The 18,584-nt window shown below is 49.5% G+C and overlaps 1 protein-coding gene across 5 annotated transcripts in view; it reads left to right on the top strand.

Moving 5' to 3' along the window:
* The window catches only part of KATNAL1 (katanin catalytic subunit A1 like 1), a 103,071-nt gene extending 98,201 nt beyond the window's left edge, over positions 1 to 4,870 (top strand). For all 5 annotated transcript variants that reach the window (XM_040448126.1, XM_040448127.1, XM_040448129.1 and 2 more), the window contains one exon: positions 3,923 to 4,870. In XM_040448126.1, coding sequence (XP_040304060.1) covers positions 3,923 to 4,034 — 112 coding nt within the window. In that variant the 3' untranslated portion in view covers positions 4,035 to 4,870. The remainder of the gene's footprint in view (positions 1 to 3,922) is intronic.
* Positions 4,871 to 18,584: the final 13,714 nt, after the last annotated feature.

Below are 18,584 nucleotides of genomic sequence, written 5' to 3'. Positions count from 1 at the left end.
CGCCAGCCGCCCGAGGCAGCGGCTTGCGGCCTCTCCTCGCTGAGGGAGGAGGACGAGGACCCTTCCATCGAATGTCAATGGAACTGTTGAAGGGAGAAGCGAGAGTAGAGCAGAGATTCCTAGTTCCTAACAGAAAAGTGCTAAGCTATGAGAGTCCCGGCTAGAAGGGAGAACCGAAGAGGGAGGATCTGGCGTTTTCAAAGGGAAGGAATCCGCGTGTACTGCTGTGACCAGGCCAAGACTGCCGCGCGCCACAGATGTCCCGTCTGAACTTGCACTGTGTGCGCTCTGGTCAAAGCCTCACTCCTGCTCTCTGGCTGGAGATCTACCAGCTGTTTACACAAGGGGCCCGTCTGCCGGGTCGCGAGAGGCGTGGTGGTATTGTGAGGACGTAGAGGACTGTCGGGAGGACGAAATGACATCCTGGGTCTAAAGGGCTCATCAGTTTCTGGCACCGCAGTGAGCCCTCAGGAAACGTGAGCCGCGGTGCTGCGCTGGCCCCTGGCAGGCTCTCCCGGAGCCGATCGCTGAATTTTAAGGGAAGGGGCAAGCCTTTTAACCACGCATAGCTTGGAGTTGGCCTCCGCGGGCCTGTGTATGCCACAGAAGCCAGCAACCGTAATTACAAGTCAGGGGCTTCCTTCGCACGCCCCCTGGAGCACACCGCTGGTTAGCGATTCTTATTTTGTGTCCGTTTTTTCTCTTTCCTCCACGCGCAAAGCAGCCCTGGATGCCCAGGCTGGCTGTTTGTCAGTCCCTCTGAACTAAGTAGATGCAATGACGAATAATGTTCCTAACCCCTGCCAGTCACGGTGAATAGGGTCACATTGATTCGCATTGAGCCATTTTTGACTCGGGGTGAACGGCCGTTGGGGATCTGTCAAAATTAGGGGCCACTCTCTTCTCTTCCACCGGTACTTTTCTGCAGCGGAGCAGAAATCTAAAGATACCAGAAATCGACCAAAGTGTCGCACTACCCCTTAATTCCCTGTCCAATACAGGGTGAGCTCTATCCAGGCAGTTGCCCACACTGGTTTCAGCTTTTTACCAAAGGTGAGATTCTTTTAATTGCCCAAAAGGTTCTGGCCTCCAGCATTGGCATGGCTTACCTAGTGGTTGTAGGCATGTGTCCATAGAAGTGTTTTGCCAGGTATTTGTGAAAACCATTTGGCTATTTTTTTTTTTTTAAGCAAAGGTGGTAGAGGGAGGAGGAAGAGAGGGTTCTGTTCTCACTTCTTCTAATACCTTCCCTGATCCAAAAACTGGAGTTTAGCGGTAGAACCCAATTAGAACCCTCTTGCCTCATTTAGCACACGATCACATTTCTCGCTATTTACAGCAGAAACAGAAAAGTAAGCATAATTTCTCAACAAAGAGGGAATTTACGAGCGACGCGATGTTTCTCTTACTGTAGTTAGAGACGTGCCTTCTAGAGGGTCGCACAGGGCCTGTGTGCCTTGCTTAAGAATCACAGACTGGAGTGGTAGTTCGTTGGCCCACCGGCTTTTCACAAGGAAGGAAAGGTGTTACGTGATGTCAGAAGGTCTCCGGTTCCATAAAGCGGAGCTTTCCAAGGGTTTCCCTGTTCAGACGTTTTCTACGTAATGCCTGAGGGATCCTGCAGGAAGGGGGCCTAGAAGATCTAAGCAAGATTTATTTTTTCATGCATTTTAATTTGAATCTTAACTAAGATTATTTACGTAAGTCTATTTAGACCTTCATTAAATCATTCCAAGTTTCGAATGTCCAGCAGATTCTGGGTAGAATCCCTGCCTGAAGGAACTTGAGCTGCTAGAGAAAGCCCTGAAACAAACCATCACAGAATTCTATGCACCGATGACAGTATGTGGCACCGATGACAGTGGTGTGGAGGAGGAAAAGGACAAAGAAGGCTTCACAGAGGAGGTGATGTCAGCCATGTTTTGAAGCATGAAGAGGAGTTCGGCAGGTGGCAAGGGAAGGAATACTAATCCAGGTAGAGGTAACGATCATCGCCTTCCTCTTGACTTGTATCAGAGTGACGGTTCCCTTTTATTAGAGCAAGTTCTTTAACACTCTGTGAGGGTAGGGAGCGATATGATCATTGCCTCCTGTACTTTGTATACTGTGAGAACATCCCCGGTGGGCAATGAGAATCTGTAATCGTAGAAGAAGGTCTCCTTTCCTCACTGTGACCCCTTAAGCAAAACCGTCCTGAGGAACACTGACTCGAAGAAACACGTTCGCTGCAGGGTAATGGCGAAGCTTGGATTTGAAATCGGCTGCTCAGCAGAAAATCGAGAGCAGAAGAACCGGGTGTCTCGTCTATGGACATGGCCTGAATAAACACAAATCTCCTTGACTTTTGCGTGGCTCCAAATCACCTTCTTGTGATTCCTGGTTGTTGACAAACTGCGTTGCCTGCCTTCTCTAGCGGGATGGCGGCTGGCCCGGGCCACGGCGGGCCACAGAGGCACAAGCAACAGTGTTCCCCTCGGTGGTTTGATGTTTACGTGCCGCGGGTGACGAGACAGCTCTGCGGCCCCAGTGTCTTCCCAGTGCTACGAAATCCCCCCTTGTTTTTCCAGGTGCGCGTGCGGTCCGTTAGTCCATCTTGGAATCGTCTACGGGACAGAACTTTGTTCCAAGCACGAACCAAGCCTACTTCGTAAATCAAAAGGCGCTTCTTAATTCGCAGCTGTATATTAAATTCGCACGTTTCAGATTGAAATTCGCACACAATCTCTTTTGCATTACTCACCCTTAATAGTAATTTCTTCTGGCTATTGCCCTCGGGCTGTACAGGAATGAAAAAAATAGATTTGAACTCTTTATTTTGACGATGTTCGCAGATTGTAAATCTAATTAGTTCTCTGACTTTTTTCCCCCCTCTTAAAGGAACACACATTACTTTCTGAGCAAAGTCTGCTAAGTCGGGACAGGTTTGCCTGATAACCATATTCATTTTCCCTAAATTATCTTGTCAGTTCATTTGGAAAATTCATCCGTCTTTCTGCCCTAATTTGCTGCATCCGGTTGATGTGTGCCCCTAATAGATAGGATATCCACCTGTGAGATGGGGAGGAAAATCCTGTCCAGGTTAGATAATGCTTTAAGATTGACCTATTTCAGAGCTGGAAGGGACCTTTCTTTCAGAGCACTGAACGCAGTGTTTCTCATCCTGGCCTAGAGGATCTATTTGTTCTTTGAGGAATTTCTAAATCCCGTGTTTTCGTTAGGTGAACAGCCACAAGAAAAATAAGCACAGACCTCTCTGAATGGAGGACTGCCACGAGATTTCAGGGGTTACGTGACTTGGCTCCAGGGAGAGGGTCAAGGTTTCCTGCGGGCCTAAGGGAATTTAGATACATGGTGAATTGAGGGCACGGCCATGATGGCAACGTGACGCCCACCCCCAAATTCCTGCGGGAGGCAGCCGGTGTTACATATTCGAATAGTTGTGTATTTCTGGCGTCCATGGTGGTATCTAAATTATAAAGCTGCTGCAGCCAGAAGCGTCCATTCTTTTTTTTTTTTTTTTTAATTTTTTTTTCCAACGTTTATTTATTTTTGGGACAGAGAGAGACAGAGCATGAACGGGCGAGGCGCAGAGAGAGAGGGAGACACAGAATCGGAAACAGGCTCCAGGCTCCGAGCCATCAGCCCAGAGCCCGACGCGGGGCTCGAACTCACGGACCGCGAGATCGTGACCTGGCTGAAGTCGGACGCTTAACCGACTGCGCCACCCAGGCGCCCCCAGAAGCGCCCATTCTAAGAGTACAGGGTAGCCGAGCAGCCCTGGTCGTTCTTCGGGTATTTATCACACGTGACCCAGTGGTGGGTGCTGGACGGGTCAGCTTTCTGTGGGTAAGACTGAGATAACGAAGCCACCCCAACACTTTGGTGGCTCGTAATAGCAAAGGTGTGTTTCTTATTCCCATAGATATGTCGCCGGCAGCTCTTTGGCTGCGATCCTACGTCGTCTCATTTGGAGATCCGTGATGCCTTCAGTAGCCCCCCCCCCCCCATCCCCACCCGCCATCCTCATGACCTAGGGAACAGAGCAAGAGGGCTCAGAAGCACTCAAAAACTCTTAAAAATCAGACGGCGCATATATCATTTCTGCTGTGTTCAGTGGCCAAACCAGGCCACGTGGACGAACCTGTTGTCCGTGAAACAGGGAAATATTATTCTCTCTGCAAGGTGTCGCACGGCAAGGGTAGAGATGGATGAGCCTCTTCCAGGGAGGGGGTTGGACGACGGGGGGCAACAATCTACTGCGGGTGACCATCCACCCACGCGCCTCACAGCTCCTTGTCGTGCCGGGCGACGGGACTGCCCAGCTGGCTTCCTGTCTGTCTTTTGTTTTCACTTTTTCCTCTTTACAAGTCTTCGACCTGGGAAGCCAGACCGCTCTCGGGCCGAGTGGGCGTTTAGAGACCTTGCCTCGTGCCATTATTTTCCCCCGTAGAGGAACTGAGGTGATGTGCCCGAGATCACGCAGCGAGACGCTTGGCTACGCTGCTTACTCTCTTCCCAACATCCCCTTGTGCAAGCGTTAGACAGGAATGGCTGCTTTGCTAACTGTAAAAGAGAAACACCTTGATTGTTCCTGAAATCATACCCCATCTGAGAGACAGAGAAGTGAAACAGGACCCGAGTGGTCCATCTCGGAATGAAAACCGGCTCAGTTTTCTGTCCCGTTTTCCTTCCAGCCACCTTTGTGTGGGAGGCAACCTATTTAAATGTATTATAGAGCATCAACAGAGCGCCGGGAGCTGTTCAGTGCTCTAGTCAAGTCCCAGTTCCTGCCAAGGCAGATCGTGTCTCTGTTTTATAAATAGTCTGCGCCCGGTGCTGATTTGATTTAAAATAAAACCTGCAGGTAGTATTCCGCATGCTTCCTTCGGGTCCTTGGCGGGGGGGTGGGGGGGGCCACTGGGGGGGGGAGACCCCAGGGCCGGAGACGGCAAACGGGGGGCGAGCTGGGCAGTGGCTTCTGGGGAGACCAAAGGGCTTCTTTGGTGAGAGGCTCACCAACGGCCTCTGGGCCCCAGTGAGCCTCTGACATACAGCGCGTCCGCTTCCCTCGGGGGGGGAAGCTTGCAGGCAGGCCCCCTAGGGGTGCAGGACTGGACACATCTTGGGCAACAGTTCTAACATCTCTAAAACAGTTGGGAGCTGTCCGCCCTCGTGAGCGCCTTCGACAACACAGGTCACAATCGCCGGGGATGTCTTCAGCAAGGTTGGGGTGAAATGGCACACAGGGTGGAAAGAGCACACCCAGCTTCCGCCTCTTGCCCCGGGCAGCGAAAGAGAGGAGGAGGAAAGGACTCTTTGAAAAGGAGTTCATTGAAAACTGCCTTGGCCTCTGGAGACGGGGGGCAAGATGGATCCGACGAGATTTTGAAAAGGCCCATTTCTGTTCTTTCTCTTCCTTTCACCTCCTAAAACATTTTATCGCTGTGAATCAAGTGCCTGGTTCTCTGGGGTTTTCTAAAACCTCCTGTTTTGACATCCCACTCAGCCTGCTCCATATGGAGTCAAAACAATCTCCCCATTCACCGTGCCAGTCAGAGTCCCCTTTCCCTAGGTGGTGGGAGTTAGGAAAGCAATCTGACTACATTTTATTATTATACACTTGACATTGTGACGCTTTGTGTATTCCACTTCTTCAGCTTGCTTTCCCCATTTTTTCCTCTCCGGCTATAATTTTGAATTCCCCCTAGGTATAAAATACATATCCATCAAGGTTCTAGATAATCAATTAGGGTGATTTTCAGAACCACTTGGGGGAGCTTTTAAAAATACACATGCCTACGCATCCGGGATCTTGAGATCCTGATTTTGTGGGCTTCGGAGTGATCTAGGTGTCTGAATTTTTAAAAAGCTTCCTGGATGGGGTGCCTGGGTGGCTCAGTTTGTTAAGCGTCCCGCTTCAGCTCAGGTCATGAGCTCAGGGTTTGCGAGTTCCAGCCCCGTGTCGGACTCTGTGCTGACAGCTCAGAGCCTGCAGCCTGCTTCTGATTCTGTGTCTCCCTCTCTCTCTCTCTACGCCCCTTTCCCGCTCACTCCCTGTCTCTCAAAAATAAGCAAACATTGAAAAAAAAAATTTTTTTTTTATTTTTTTTTTTCAACGTTTATTTATTTCTTGGGACAGAGAGAGACAGAGCATGAACGGGCGAGGGGCAGAGAGAGAGGGAGACACAGAATGGGAAACAGGCTCCAGGCTCCGAGCCATCAGCCCAGAGCCTGACGCGGGGCTCGAACTCACGGACCGCGAGATCGTGACCTGGCTGAAGTCGGACGCTCAACCGACTGCGCCACCCAGGCGCCCCGAAAAAAAATTTTTTTAAAGCTTCCTGGATGATTTTTAATCGAATCATCTAATTCTTTGCTTCCCTAGTAAAGAATTCTTGCATAAGAAAGCGTTTTTCTCTTGTTGCTTGCCATTCTTGGTGAGAGGGGGTGGGGCAGGGGGCAGGAACTATCTTTCACCTTATATCTTAACAGTACTCCTAGAATCAGCTTTGATTGATTTTAGTTGATTTTGATTTTTAAAGTTCGTCAGTTTCTTTTAGAAGAACCCAACAGATATTCTTAGAGTCTATTCTTCCTGCCCAGATTTCCAGCTCGTAAATTTGGCCACGTCCAGGGATTGGAACACTTAACAGTGCTTGGAATTGCTTGATTTAAAGAAGGGCAGAACCCACTCTTACACATGATCTTATTAGGTCGTCCTAATTTCCTCCCCCTTATCCCTTCTTCCTTTTCTTAGGACCTCTCTTTACCTACCTCTCACCTCCAAGGGTTTTTTTTTTTTTTTTTTTTTTACTGTGTCAGAAAGTTTTTTCAATTGTTGTGTCTTACCATTCCCCTTTCATGACCACTCGGCACAATCATGGCTGTGCGTCTCATTAAAATGTATTAGGTTTGCTTTGTTGTAAGTTTTATTTAATGGTAACACTGAGCTCTGTTTGTATGTTGCTCTGATACCAGGCCTGTCTACTCAAAAATTAATAAAACAAAATGGGACAGTTGTCTGGTAACATTTCATTTGTGTTTGACTGACAGTTTGGCATCATTGCAACAGAACCCAAGTGTAAACAACAGGCCTGAGTTCACCAGGCTGGCTAGAGCCAGATAGTTGGGTATTCTCATCTTTCATTTGGAATTTTAAAGCCATTGCAATCTCTCCAACTTTCTACCAAGGTGGAGGTGCGTGTGCGTGGGCCTCTGTGGGGGGAAGAAGGATCTTTGCTGAGACGTTTGGCAAGGTCTCTAAGTGATGTCCTTGTGGACAAGGTAGAGGAATGCAACCTGAATGATGGTTACCTGGGTTCTTGGCTAATAGAATGGCTGTATCAAAGGGCATTAATTAGTAGATTTGTGCTTGGGCTGGAAAGAAGGCTTAATGCCAGGCTACAGGACCTCGTACACGGAGACCCCGGTCTCCAAGTAGTCTCGTAGAAGGTAAAGATGCAGATATCAAACTTCTAGATGGCCCAAAGCTGGGAGGGACAGATTATAGTGAAGATTATTGAAACAACGTTTAAAAAGAGCTCAGCAGGTGGAAGGAAGAGCTAGAATAAGCAAAATGAAATGTAAAGAAATGAAATGGGGTAGAAACAGATACAAAAAGCCTGATCAATTGCTTGTTGCACAAGTTAGGGAGACCTAGTATAATAGTCCCTGCATGACAAAGGCCTGTGCCCATATGTGTTACCTGAGGGCGTTCTGACTTCCCAGAAGTTTGTCACCAGGCCCCCACAGGACCTCCAGGCTTGTCCGTGGATCTGGGATCTCGAGGGTCTTGATCACCTAAGCTAGTGAGAAAAACCTTGGACCCCCCCCCCCCCCGCCCCCAAGAACCCACCATTCACAACACTTTGGACCTCTCTTTAGACTTGTCACAGGGCATTACAGTTAGCTTCTTGTGCACTTGGCTCAAGTGTAAACTTCAGGATAAGGACCATGGTTTCCCCGTTTCCCAGTTCCCAGGGCCAAATGCCTGACACGGTCACAGACTGGGGAGTCCGGGGAGTCCCCACAGGCAGGGACTTTTGTCTGTTGGTTTTGTTCACTGCTGCATCCGCGGGACTTAGAACAATGCTTCGCATAAGGTAGGACTCAATACACATTTAATGAAAGAATGAAGGTGAACACACAGATGTTCAGTAAATCGTAGCCATTCCTTCTCAGTGTGGTGGTGACATGTCCTGTTTGTAAGTCACTACTTGGCTAGCCTAAAAGCCTCAGGGGCTTCACATCTGTTCCATTTTGCTTCTCAGTTCTTAGTCCGTTCCCACCCCTGATTGCATTTGGCGTTTACTCAGAAAAGCCCAGCTAGGGCCAAAAAAAAAAAAAAAAAAAAAAAAAAGTTTGATGTGTCTTTGCAAAGGTAGGCGTAATAGTGTAATGGATTAATCACTGGCAGGAAGTTAAGCGCACGGGGTGAAGTCAGATGGTTCAGGGTTTAGGTTCTGTCTTGGACAAGCTTCTTTATGAGACTTACGACTTTGGTATAAAATCTCCTATTTTCTTGAAGCCTTGGTGTTCTCATCTAAAAGGGTAGACACTGTTTGTATCCGCCCTCTTAATCGATGTCACTATCATTGTTACTAGTTTGCCAAGGCCTTGGCTCAAAAAAGAGCCTTGAGTAGAGAGGGAGAAAACTCCAGGAGGAATCAAGGAAAAAGAAACCAGAAATTGCTAAAGGCCTGCCTTCAAGGTTTACTTCTTTTGTATGTCAGAGCACCTGCTCCTGTTAGACGAGTAAGCTCTTCAGAGGGGGGAAGTAGAGGCCCTGCATTGCAGAGGGAGCTAATGTCTCCATGGTAACAGCACATCAGATTCTGATGCGGGCACACCTGGTATTCTCAGGTTACTCCGACCATATGGCACCTCATATATTTCATCAAGGAAAAAAAAAAAAAACAACAAAAAAACCTACCTTGACCTCCCCCTGCTGCGTAGGCAAACACAAGCACGCATAACCCCAACGCCCTCTCTGTCCAATCCACGGCCACTGACGCAATATAAGCCACCGTCAAAGAGATTGGGAACACAGCTCCAAAAGCCATTCATTCAAACAAAGGACCAGGAGGGTTATTCTTGCTTCAAAGAGGTGCCCAGAAGAGAGGTACCTGACAAGGGACATTTGCAACTTGCCTTTTCTATGAGACTGACGTAGAATCAGGTGGTCTCCCGCTCGCCCCCACCCCGCCCCCGCTCCTGGCTTGGTAATAAAGCAGCCCCATTCATAACCCTGCCAAAAAGCAGAATCACGTCCTTGACCATGACTCATCTCATGACACCATTTGTAAAAGTGGCCTCTCAAACTCTCCCTCCATCTAAATGCCCATTAAATACCCTGCTTTGAACTAGTTTCAAAGGGAAAAGAGAGATTTCCTGGTAGGATTTAAAAAAAAAAAAATGCAGACAGCCTGTAGTTGCCGTGTGCTGCAACCAAAGAATTATGGCTGCTTGGAGATTTCCTGCTCTGCTTCAGAGACAGATGTTTTAAAATTTCATGTTAAAAGAGACGTCAGAAACTGGGGACAAAAGTCACTGTTCTTGCAGCATATCAAAGCCTTCCTTTTCAATGGGCATCTTACTGATTTGGTTTATTCACACCACATTCCCCAGAAAGCCCATTTAAATGAACTGCTGCTACAGTGTTGGTTTTTTCGTGGTGTTTGCTTTTTTTTTTTTTTTTTAAGTACTTTGGGTAGCCTACCGAGAAATATATAATAGTCACCAAATGTATCCATGCAGCACGGGAGAGTGAGCTGTGCTCTCTAAAGTCTGTAGTTTATGTTTTGAAACTGGTTCAACGTGCAGGCTTCCCGGATCACTACTTAGTTTTAATGTGCGGGAAAGGCTTTGTGTTTAAAGCAGTAAAAGCTTGTCCTTGCACGGCACAGCAGCTTGTGACAATCTCACTGGCTCTTTTTCTCAGCTGCTTCCCCCCTCCACATGCTCACGAGGGAACTTTGAGATGGCGTGTGACCCGAAAGGGAACCGTAGGTCTCTTGCAACATATCTGACCTCTCCTCAACGTGCCCGATATAGTCAGACTTCCGGTTACAGCCAAGATGAAGCAGTCCCAATCCTCCCAGCTCCTCTCTCGCCCAGCTAAAAAGGCCATGGACGTATGAAACCAGCACAAGAAGATCCTTGGGGGGAGAAGAAGGCAGACGACCCAGGGCCTTCAGGACTTGAGGAACGGCACAGTGGTGGGTCCCCCGGGTTTCTTTATTGCCTTCTATATATTCTGGACAGAGCCCTACAGAAGCCTCCAAACTGGAATTGCCAACAGGCAGACCAAAAGAATCTTCACGAAAAGCCTTCCCCCCACCCCCCAACCCCAGCCAAAAGGCCAAGAAAGGGGTCACCTAGCAACAGAAAACCTTCTGGGCAATACTTGCCCTGCTCCAGCCAAGTACCAGTAGAAACACCCTGCCCCCAGAGATTCAGCAGGGCCGAACTGGGAGCTGATCTTTTTCCACAAGCTCCTGCCCCACAGAAGCAGGCAGTAGTACTCCAATCCCTTACTCAGTAGGGCTAAGCAGAGATCTTTCTAGTCTTTCGTCTTTGACTTGGTGGAAGCAGGTGGTGTCCTAACTCCCCAGGATACTGTCTGTGGGCCAGGTGGGTAGTTGATCTTCTAGTCTCTGCTGGTGAAAGCAGACAGTGCTCCAGTTTCCCTGGGTAATACCAGTAGAGTCCAGTAGCTAGTTGAGCCTTTCGCTTACCTGGGATCAAAGAGGCAGCGTGAGGCACGAGGCTAGCTGGCGTGCTGATCCCCCTCCCTGCCCCCCGGCGTCAGCAGGGCCCAGCAAGGAGCTGAGCTGCTGTCCCAATCCTGTAGCGACAGAGCCATGTGAGTGAGCCCTCTGCTTCCCTACTGCCAGGGGTCAGTGGGGCCCTTGGAGGCAATGGGCTGGTGGTGCCCCACTTTTGCTGGGAAGGCGTCCGAGGGGTTAAGCCATAAATCTACAGATTCAAGAATCTGAGTGAAATCTAAATAGGATAAACCCAAATGGTGTGAAACCCATGATAAGACACATTGGAATTAAACTTTTAAACGTAGAGACCAAAAAAAGAAAAAAAAAAACCTTGAAAGCAGCCAGTAGGAAACAATGCATCACATATAGGGGAACACTAACTCCAAAAACAGCAGATTTCTCATCTGAAACCGTGGAGGCCAGACAGAAATTACACAACGTTTTTCAAGAACTGAAAGAAGAGAACTGTCAAGCACCAATTCTATAACCAGCAAAAATATCTTTCAAGAATGAAGGGGAAATAGATATTCTCAGACAACATAAAAGTAAGGGATTTTGTTGCTAGGAAATCTACCCTTTCAGAATGGCTGAAGAAAGATCCCCGTACATAAAGGAAATGATAACAGGAGAAAGTTTGGATTAGGAAAGGAAAAAAGGAACATTAGAATGCGTAAAAAATGGGAATGAATAGACTGTTCTACCTCTCATGAGTTTCTTAACATTTTGGAAGGTTCAAGCAAAAATTATAACAGCATCTGATGTGGTGTTCAATATGTGTGTAGAAAATTCTTAAAAGTATATTTTTAAAATGGGGAATGTAGAGGGACCAAAATGGAAGTAAGGTTTCTATCCATCACTCAAAAATAGTTGACGTTGATACTATAGACTATGATAAGTTACGTTTGTATATTATAATAGTGACCACTAAGAAAACTCTGCAGACTAAGACACTCAAAAATGTTGTAACTATATCAAGGTGGAATCCTCAGGTAACCCAGAGGGAGGTAAGAAGAGAGAAATGGTGGAGTTAGAAATAGAGGAAACAGACAACAAATTAAAAAGTGGCCGATTTAAGCCCTCATGTGTGAACGGTTACCTTAAATGTAAATGGTCTAAATATAACAATTAAAAGAAATTGACTGAGTGGATTAAAAAAAAAAAAAGGCCCAACATATGTTGTTTATAAAAAACACACTTCAAACACAACCGCGTAGGTAGGTTGGAAGTAAAAGAATAGAAACACATATATCATGCAAACATTAATAATAGTAGTAATAATAAAAAGCAAGAGTGGCTATATTAACGTCTGGCTAAAGTAGACTTCAAAGCAAAGAACATGACTAGAGACCAAAGTTAAATTGCATGACGATGGAAGCCTCAAGGCCACCGGAAGACACGAAGCAATGAAAGATAAACCGAGGCCCTGGTTTGGGTGGCATATTTCTCTCTTCCTCACTGGACCATGAGAGCCTTTGAAGACAAGAAGCATACCCATTGGCGTTGCTCTCTCGCCTCACCTGCCCCCGGAGGTGCTTAAGAAATGTTTTGAACCCAGTGCAGTGGAAGTCTACTGCAGTTGTGGTCTGGCTCATGAGAGCACCCCCTTCTCCAGGAAGGGCCTCAAAGGAACTGAGGAGCCTACTGAGGCTAGTCATAGCACCATGATAGACTCTCTCGACTGAGATGCACTCTGAAGCAGAGCGAGTGTTGACTGGCTCGCTCTTGGCTTGAAGGGGCGTGGGAGCTTCCTTTTCCAAAGTGCTCCCCTTCAGGGTTTGGCTAGGGTCTCCCCTTGGGTAGCTGGGTCCTAATTGTAGGCAATCTGCCCTCTAGTTCCTCCATGGTCCACTTTGTAGACCCTCCCAGGAAACCTACGGGTTCTTATGCAAATAACTTCTCAGCTTTCCTGAGAGACATATGTAGATGAGACCCCACAGTGACCCTACACAAGAAACCATATCCATAAATAATCCCAACTTTAAGACACTCTGGGGTCAGTCGGCATCCCACTTGATTAAGTAATGAATTGAAATGCAGTGAGAGGTCCCATCTCATGATCGGAATGTAAATCTGAGAGAGGCTGGCCAGGAATAAATAGACACCTTTCTTGGTGGTATCATTATGACACTTGGTGGTTGGAAAGGAAATTACTTACTTGGGAAATCTCCACAGTGACATGATGAGCTCACTGGTATGTTGCTAATGACTTCCGTGCTCTTGTTTTATAGCTTAGTATCTGCTTAGTCCCCAAATTTATACGACGTGACATGGCGGCAGGTTTGCTTTAAGTCACCAGCACCCTCAGCAAGTAAGGCCAGAGCAAGTGAGACTGTGGCTGCGGAAGGGACATTCTCCCTTGGGACCTTTTAGGCAGAAGCCCAGAATCATGGCCTCCCAGCTCAGTGGACGTCAGGGATCCAGCCCAAACATTTCCTGACTGCATGCTCCCGAGGAATCAATCCCAGTTCCTCTTTCCATGGCACCATTTTCACTGCTGGTGGCCAGACTTCAAATGGCAGGGGTCAATTTATCGTGGTTCTCCCTAACCCAGGCCTCCTCCTCATGGCCCGCCCCCATGGCCTTCAGGTGGTTGCATCAACCAGGAGGCTCCAACTGGACCACTCCACTGCCTGTCCACATGGGACCCTATCTCCTTATTCTTCATTCATGTTGGTCTCTTGGCCTCTTGTTGGCTTCTGCACGTGTTTGGAGCCTCAACATTAGGGTTCGTCTTGGCTTTTGCCTGTCTTGTGGGTCTCTTGACATTCTCTCAGACCCATCGTTGCTGGTCCCCTGGCCGCTCTCGGACATCGCCCACCCAGGCAATAGCTTCTTTGATGACCAGAGCCCTCCCTGGACGCTCTTGCTTCTCATTCCTTACCCTCATTCATCCTCATCCACTCATAGTCTCCCCCCAAACCCAACTTAGCCTTTCTATAACCCTGCCACCATAGGGGCGCCCGTCCCATATGTCCTGCACACCTCACTGTATGGCCTATGATGCTGAGGGTGGGATATCGCTGTGAGTTAACAGTGCGCATTCTGGAGCCTAGCTGCTGCTGGCCCGCAAATGCCAATTTCTCTCTCCTGGCTGTGAGACCTGGGGCAAGCCCATGACCCTCTCGGCCTCAGGCTCCTTATCTATAAAACAGACACCATCAGAGTCGGTGCCTCACAGAGCTGTTGGGAAGGTTTAGTGAACTGATTCGTATAAAGCATTTAGAACTGGGCCCAGCACATGCTAAGTGCTGTGTGTTTGCTATTTTGCCAAGCTCATCTTTAAAAGCCGAGCCAGCTTTTAATAAAAACTTGTTTCTGTCCTTTTAGGAGTGCTGCTGTTGCCTCAGGCTTAGCATGCCTGGCCACCCTGCCTGAATGGGAAGGCTAAAATCGAAACCAGGCTGAAGGGAGGCGGAGGGAATGATGGATGCTCTTCCGTCTGCGATTTTTAAATTTTTTTTTTCAACGTTTATTTATTTTTGGGACAGAGAGAGACAGAGCATGAACGGGGGAGGGGCAGAGAGAGAGGGAGACACAGAATCAGAAACAGGCTCCAGGCTCTGAGCCATCAGCCCAGAGCCTGACGCGGGGCTCGAACTCACAGACCGCGAGATCGTGACCTGGCTGAAGTCGGACGCTTAACCGACTGCGCTACCCAGGCGCCCCCCCATCTGCGATTTTTAAAAAGAGTTCTCTTCCCTAAAGAACTTGAGCTTATTAATTCCTGAAGCAGGTGCCTGTTGAAGAAGAGCCATGGGAGAAATGCCTACAAAAAAGTCAGTACCCTTTCCTCTAGTCCTTGATCCCTTTTGTCAACGGATTCAGGATCTGAGCTCAAAAACTCTTCCGAATGGGTGTTTGTGCGCCGCGGGCTGGCTGGTCAGGGCACTGCGCTCCGGATCTCTCAGGGCCGAGCTGTCACCACTCTCTCCTAAGCACACAGGTGGCTCCTACACCCTGCCCTGTCCCCCAGGCCCCGCTGGCTGGCTTGCACACCAGGCCCGCCCTCAGCAGGACCACACGCTGCACCTGCAGAATCCTGCCGTGCCGCAAGCACACGCCTGTCTGTGTTGTCTCCCGGGCTGGTGTCTCTGGCTCTGGCCTAGGACCGTTTCCGGTGATGCCGAGAGGGCCCGGCTCTTTGTCCCTAATTGTCCTGGCCTCACAGCTGGGATCTGTGCAGACTCAGCCCCAGAAATAGCACGATCAAGTGATAGGTGCTGTGACGGACAGAGGGAGGGTGTTGTGATGGACGGTGCTTCGTGGGGCCTGGGAGCAGTGGGGGCTCGGGGTGGGGGGGGAGGTGATCAAAGGAGCTTCCTCCGTAAGATGACGCCTGAGCGAAGTTTCAGAAGACAGGTAGGTGTTCACGGGCAGGCTGCAGGGTGCGTGGGGGCGGGACGGAGAATTCCAGGTAGGTTTGGAAAGCACACCTTTAGCGCCTGACACATTCACCAGTGACACCGGCCAGCACCGCTAGACAGGCGACCTCTGTGCGGGGAAGGAGACTGAAGGGCCCTGCAGGCAAAAGCCTCAGTCTAGAGAACAGGCAGGTGTTTGGAGGAAAGCACGACAACATAACAAAGCTCTGAAATTAAATCATGCTGACCCACCTCGAGGATAAGCCAGAGTAAACGAATCTGACCCTCCCTCAAGGCAGGAATTCCAAAGAACCACCCTGGACAGATCCTTCAGCAATACACAATTATCCGGGGTAATTAATTCGCTGGTTAGGCACTTATGCTTAATTAATTGAGCATTTATTAAATGCTGTCTTTGTGACAGGCGCTGCACATCCCACGGGGGCTGCAAAGAAAAGTGAACCATGGTCCCTGCCCTCTAGGAGCTCACGATTGGAGAGAAGAATCGATAAACAAATGCTACCAGTGCCGGGGGTACGAGCCTATAAGCACAACCACGGCCGTGTACGAAGGAAGGCACCAGCTGTACTGGCAAAGGGGCAGGAGTCTGGAAGGGGACAAGAGATAATGCTAAGAAAGATTACTATTTAGGTGAGTCTTGAAGGATGAGTAGGAGTTTAATTGGTGGGCAAGGTAGGAAAGAACCTTGTAGGCAGTTCCAACAGCATGAAATTATGAAGGCATGAAGTTATGAAAAGATTTGGTCTTATCGCCTCTTGGCCTTTTGGCTAAGATCAACTGAAAAGATTTGGTCTTGATGGGGCATGTCCAGGGAAGGCTCGTGAATTCACAGCACGTCAAGCCATCCCCCACCTCCTGAGCCCGGAGCAGCCAAGCCAGTCCAACCACGGCAGTCTCTCCCCAGTTCTCTCCAAAAGCTTCCGAGGCAGCAGTAACAGATCCACGGGACCCACCTTTGAGAAACGGCCTCTTTGCCCCCCTGGGCTTGCAATTTTTCTGTTGCTAGATCACAAGGTGTTTAGAGAACAGAGGAAGTGGTTTTGCGACCGGGATGTAAAGGGCCTTCGGTGTCGTCCTGAGTTCCTTCTGGTGATGATAGAAAGCCACCTAAACTTTTTAGGCTGGAGACTGACACGGTCAGACCTGCGTAGGCACGTCCCCCACCGCGGGGCTGCGATGCTCTGCTGTGTAGCTATCAATTGTGAGACGTGCGGCAAAGAGCTAACTCTTTAGAGGCAGTGTTGAGGTTGGTAAAGGACATCCTTAAAGCAGTGAGGAAGGGTAGATTTAACATCACCCCCCGAATCTCTGTCACTCACACTGGGGAGGCAGCACAGCGGGCTCGAGTCCTTACGGCTGTCCGGAGCCGTTCGGCTCCAGGCCTTGGAACCAATCCCTGCCTCCGTGTTAGGCACAAAGTGCTGCTACATGCTTTCTGTTCAATAACTTCTTCTTCTTCTTCTTCTTCTTTTTTTTTTTTTTATTTTTAAAAATTTTTTTTCAACGTTTTTTATTTATTTTGGGACAGAGAGAGACAGAGCATGAACGGGGGAGGGGCAGAGAGAGAGGGAGACACAGAATCGGAAACAGGCTCCAGACTCTGAGCCATCAGCCCAGAGCCTGACGCGGGGCTCGAACTCACGGAGTGCGAGACCGTGACCTGGCTGAAGTCGGATGCTTAACCGACTGCGCCACCCAGGCGCCCCTCTTCTTCTTTTTTTAATGTTCATTTATTTTTGAGAGAGAGCTCGAGGTGGAGAGGAGCGGAGAGAGGGGAGCAGGGGATCCGAAGTGGGCTCCACGCTGACAGCTGACAGCAGGGAGCCCAATGCGGGGCTCGAACCCCCGAACCGTGAGAGCATGGCCTGAGCTGACATCAGGCGCTCAATCACCTGAGCCACCCAGGCGCCTATTCAATAACGTCTCGTTCCCGGCTCACGTGACTTTTATACTCCCTTATCTCTTCCGGTTTTATTTATTCTGTCGACTCAACCCCTTAGTCCCTCTATTCCAACAATTCTGCCCCAGGGAGTATACGTTGCTGGGCTTGATGTGTTTCTTCGACGGCCACTGTATCCTCAGAGGTGTGGCCTGGCCTCGGAGCTCGCATTTCCCTGAAACTCTTGGCCGCCCTCTCTGCTAACGTGTGTCAGGGGGGCACCAAGCTTCAGGCCCTCACGTGTGCTCCTCCGGCGAGGTTAAGTAGAGAGGAGGCATTGAGTCCCGGGTCGAGAGGAACCCTGGATCCAGTGCGGCCTCTTTGATTTTCCTCTTTGCTGCCAGCCCGCCACCGATGCCCCTCATCAGAACTGCGGGCTGTAAACCCTCAGCCTGGGAGGAGGCAGGGCCCCCGGGCTGCAAGGCTCGGTGCTGAGGCCAGGCCCCCACCCTGCGTTCACCTGCTCCTCAGCTCAGCAGGGTGGGGGGGGGGGCAGACATTCTTGAGACCTGGCCTGTCGCCATCTATCCCGGTGGCAGTGGGCCAGCTCTGACCGTGCCAAGGCTGAACCGCAAGAGCTGAGCCTCAGGCTTCCAGAACCTCCGGCCGCACGCTGCCGCCTCCACACCCCGGGCCCGGCCGCCGTCGGCAACCACCCTCGGTCCCTCCGGGATCTTCTCACCGGTTCTTGCTAGTGCTTCCGGTCTGTGCACGCCTCCCTCACACGTCTGCGGTTTCTCCAGGATGTTCTTGTCAACGGCCCCAGCTCTCTCCTCCATAAACGACAGGCCTGAGCCTCGCGGTTTAGTAGAACACCTGAAAAGTGGGGGCTCTGGGGCGCCTGGGTGGCTCAGGTGGCTGAGCGTCTGACTCTTGGTTTCGGCTCAAGTCGCGATCTCACAGGTTGTGAGTTCAAGCCCCGCGTGGGGCTCCGCACTGACACTGCAGAGCCTGCCTGGGATTCTCTGTGTCCTCGCTCTCTGCCCCTCCCCTCCCCCCACTCACGCACATGTGTGCACTCTCTCTCGCCCTCTCTCTCAAGTAAATAAACATTAAAAAAAAGAAAAGCAGGTGTTCTAAGGCCTAACTATTCTTTTTTTTCAATGTTTATTTTTGAGAGACAGAGACAGAGTGTGAGCAGGGGAGGGGCAGAGAGAGAGGGAGAGAGACGCAGAATCCGAAGCAAGGCCTACCTGTTCTAACATCAACCATCGCTACTCTCAGTTTCACTTATTTGAGAAAACTTAAGAATAATTGAAGGATTTTTCGCACCATTGCGACCTGTATAACTCGTTCATCAACCACCTACTTTTTAAAGACGTTTTTCAATAGGGTGCATGGGTGGCTCCTCTGACTTTGACTCAGGCTACGATCTCAGTGTTGGCGAGTTCAAGCCCCACTTCCGGTGAACTGGAGCCCTGCTTCGGGTGAGCACAAGCCTCACTTTGGGTGAGCCCCGCTTCTCCTAAGAGCGAGCGCCTCCTTCTCCACCAC

Source organism: Herpailurus yagouaroundi, unplaced genomic scaffold, assembly GCF_014898765.1.
Source record: "Herpailurus yagouaroundi ecotype Mexico unplaced genomic scaffold, PumYag 197, whole genome shotgun sequence".
Taxonomy (NCBI): domain Eukaryota; kingdom Metazoa; phylum Chordata; class Mammalia; order Carnivora; family Felidae; genus Herpailurus; species Herpailurus yagouaroundi.
Note: the sequence above shows the minus strand (reverse complement) of the source record. Positions and strands in the feature narration are given on the sequence as shown.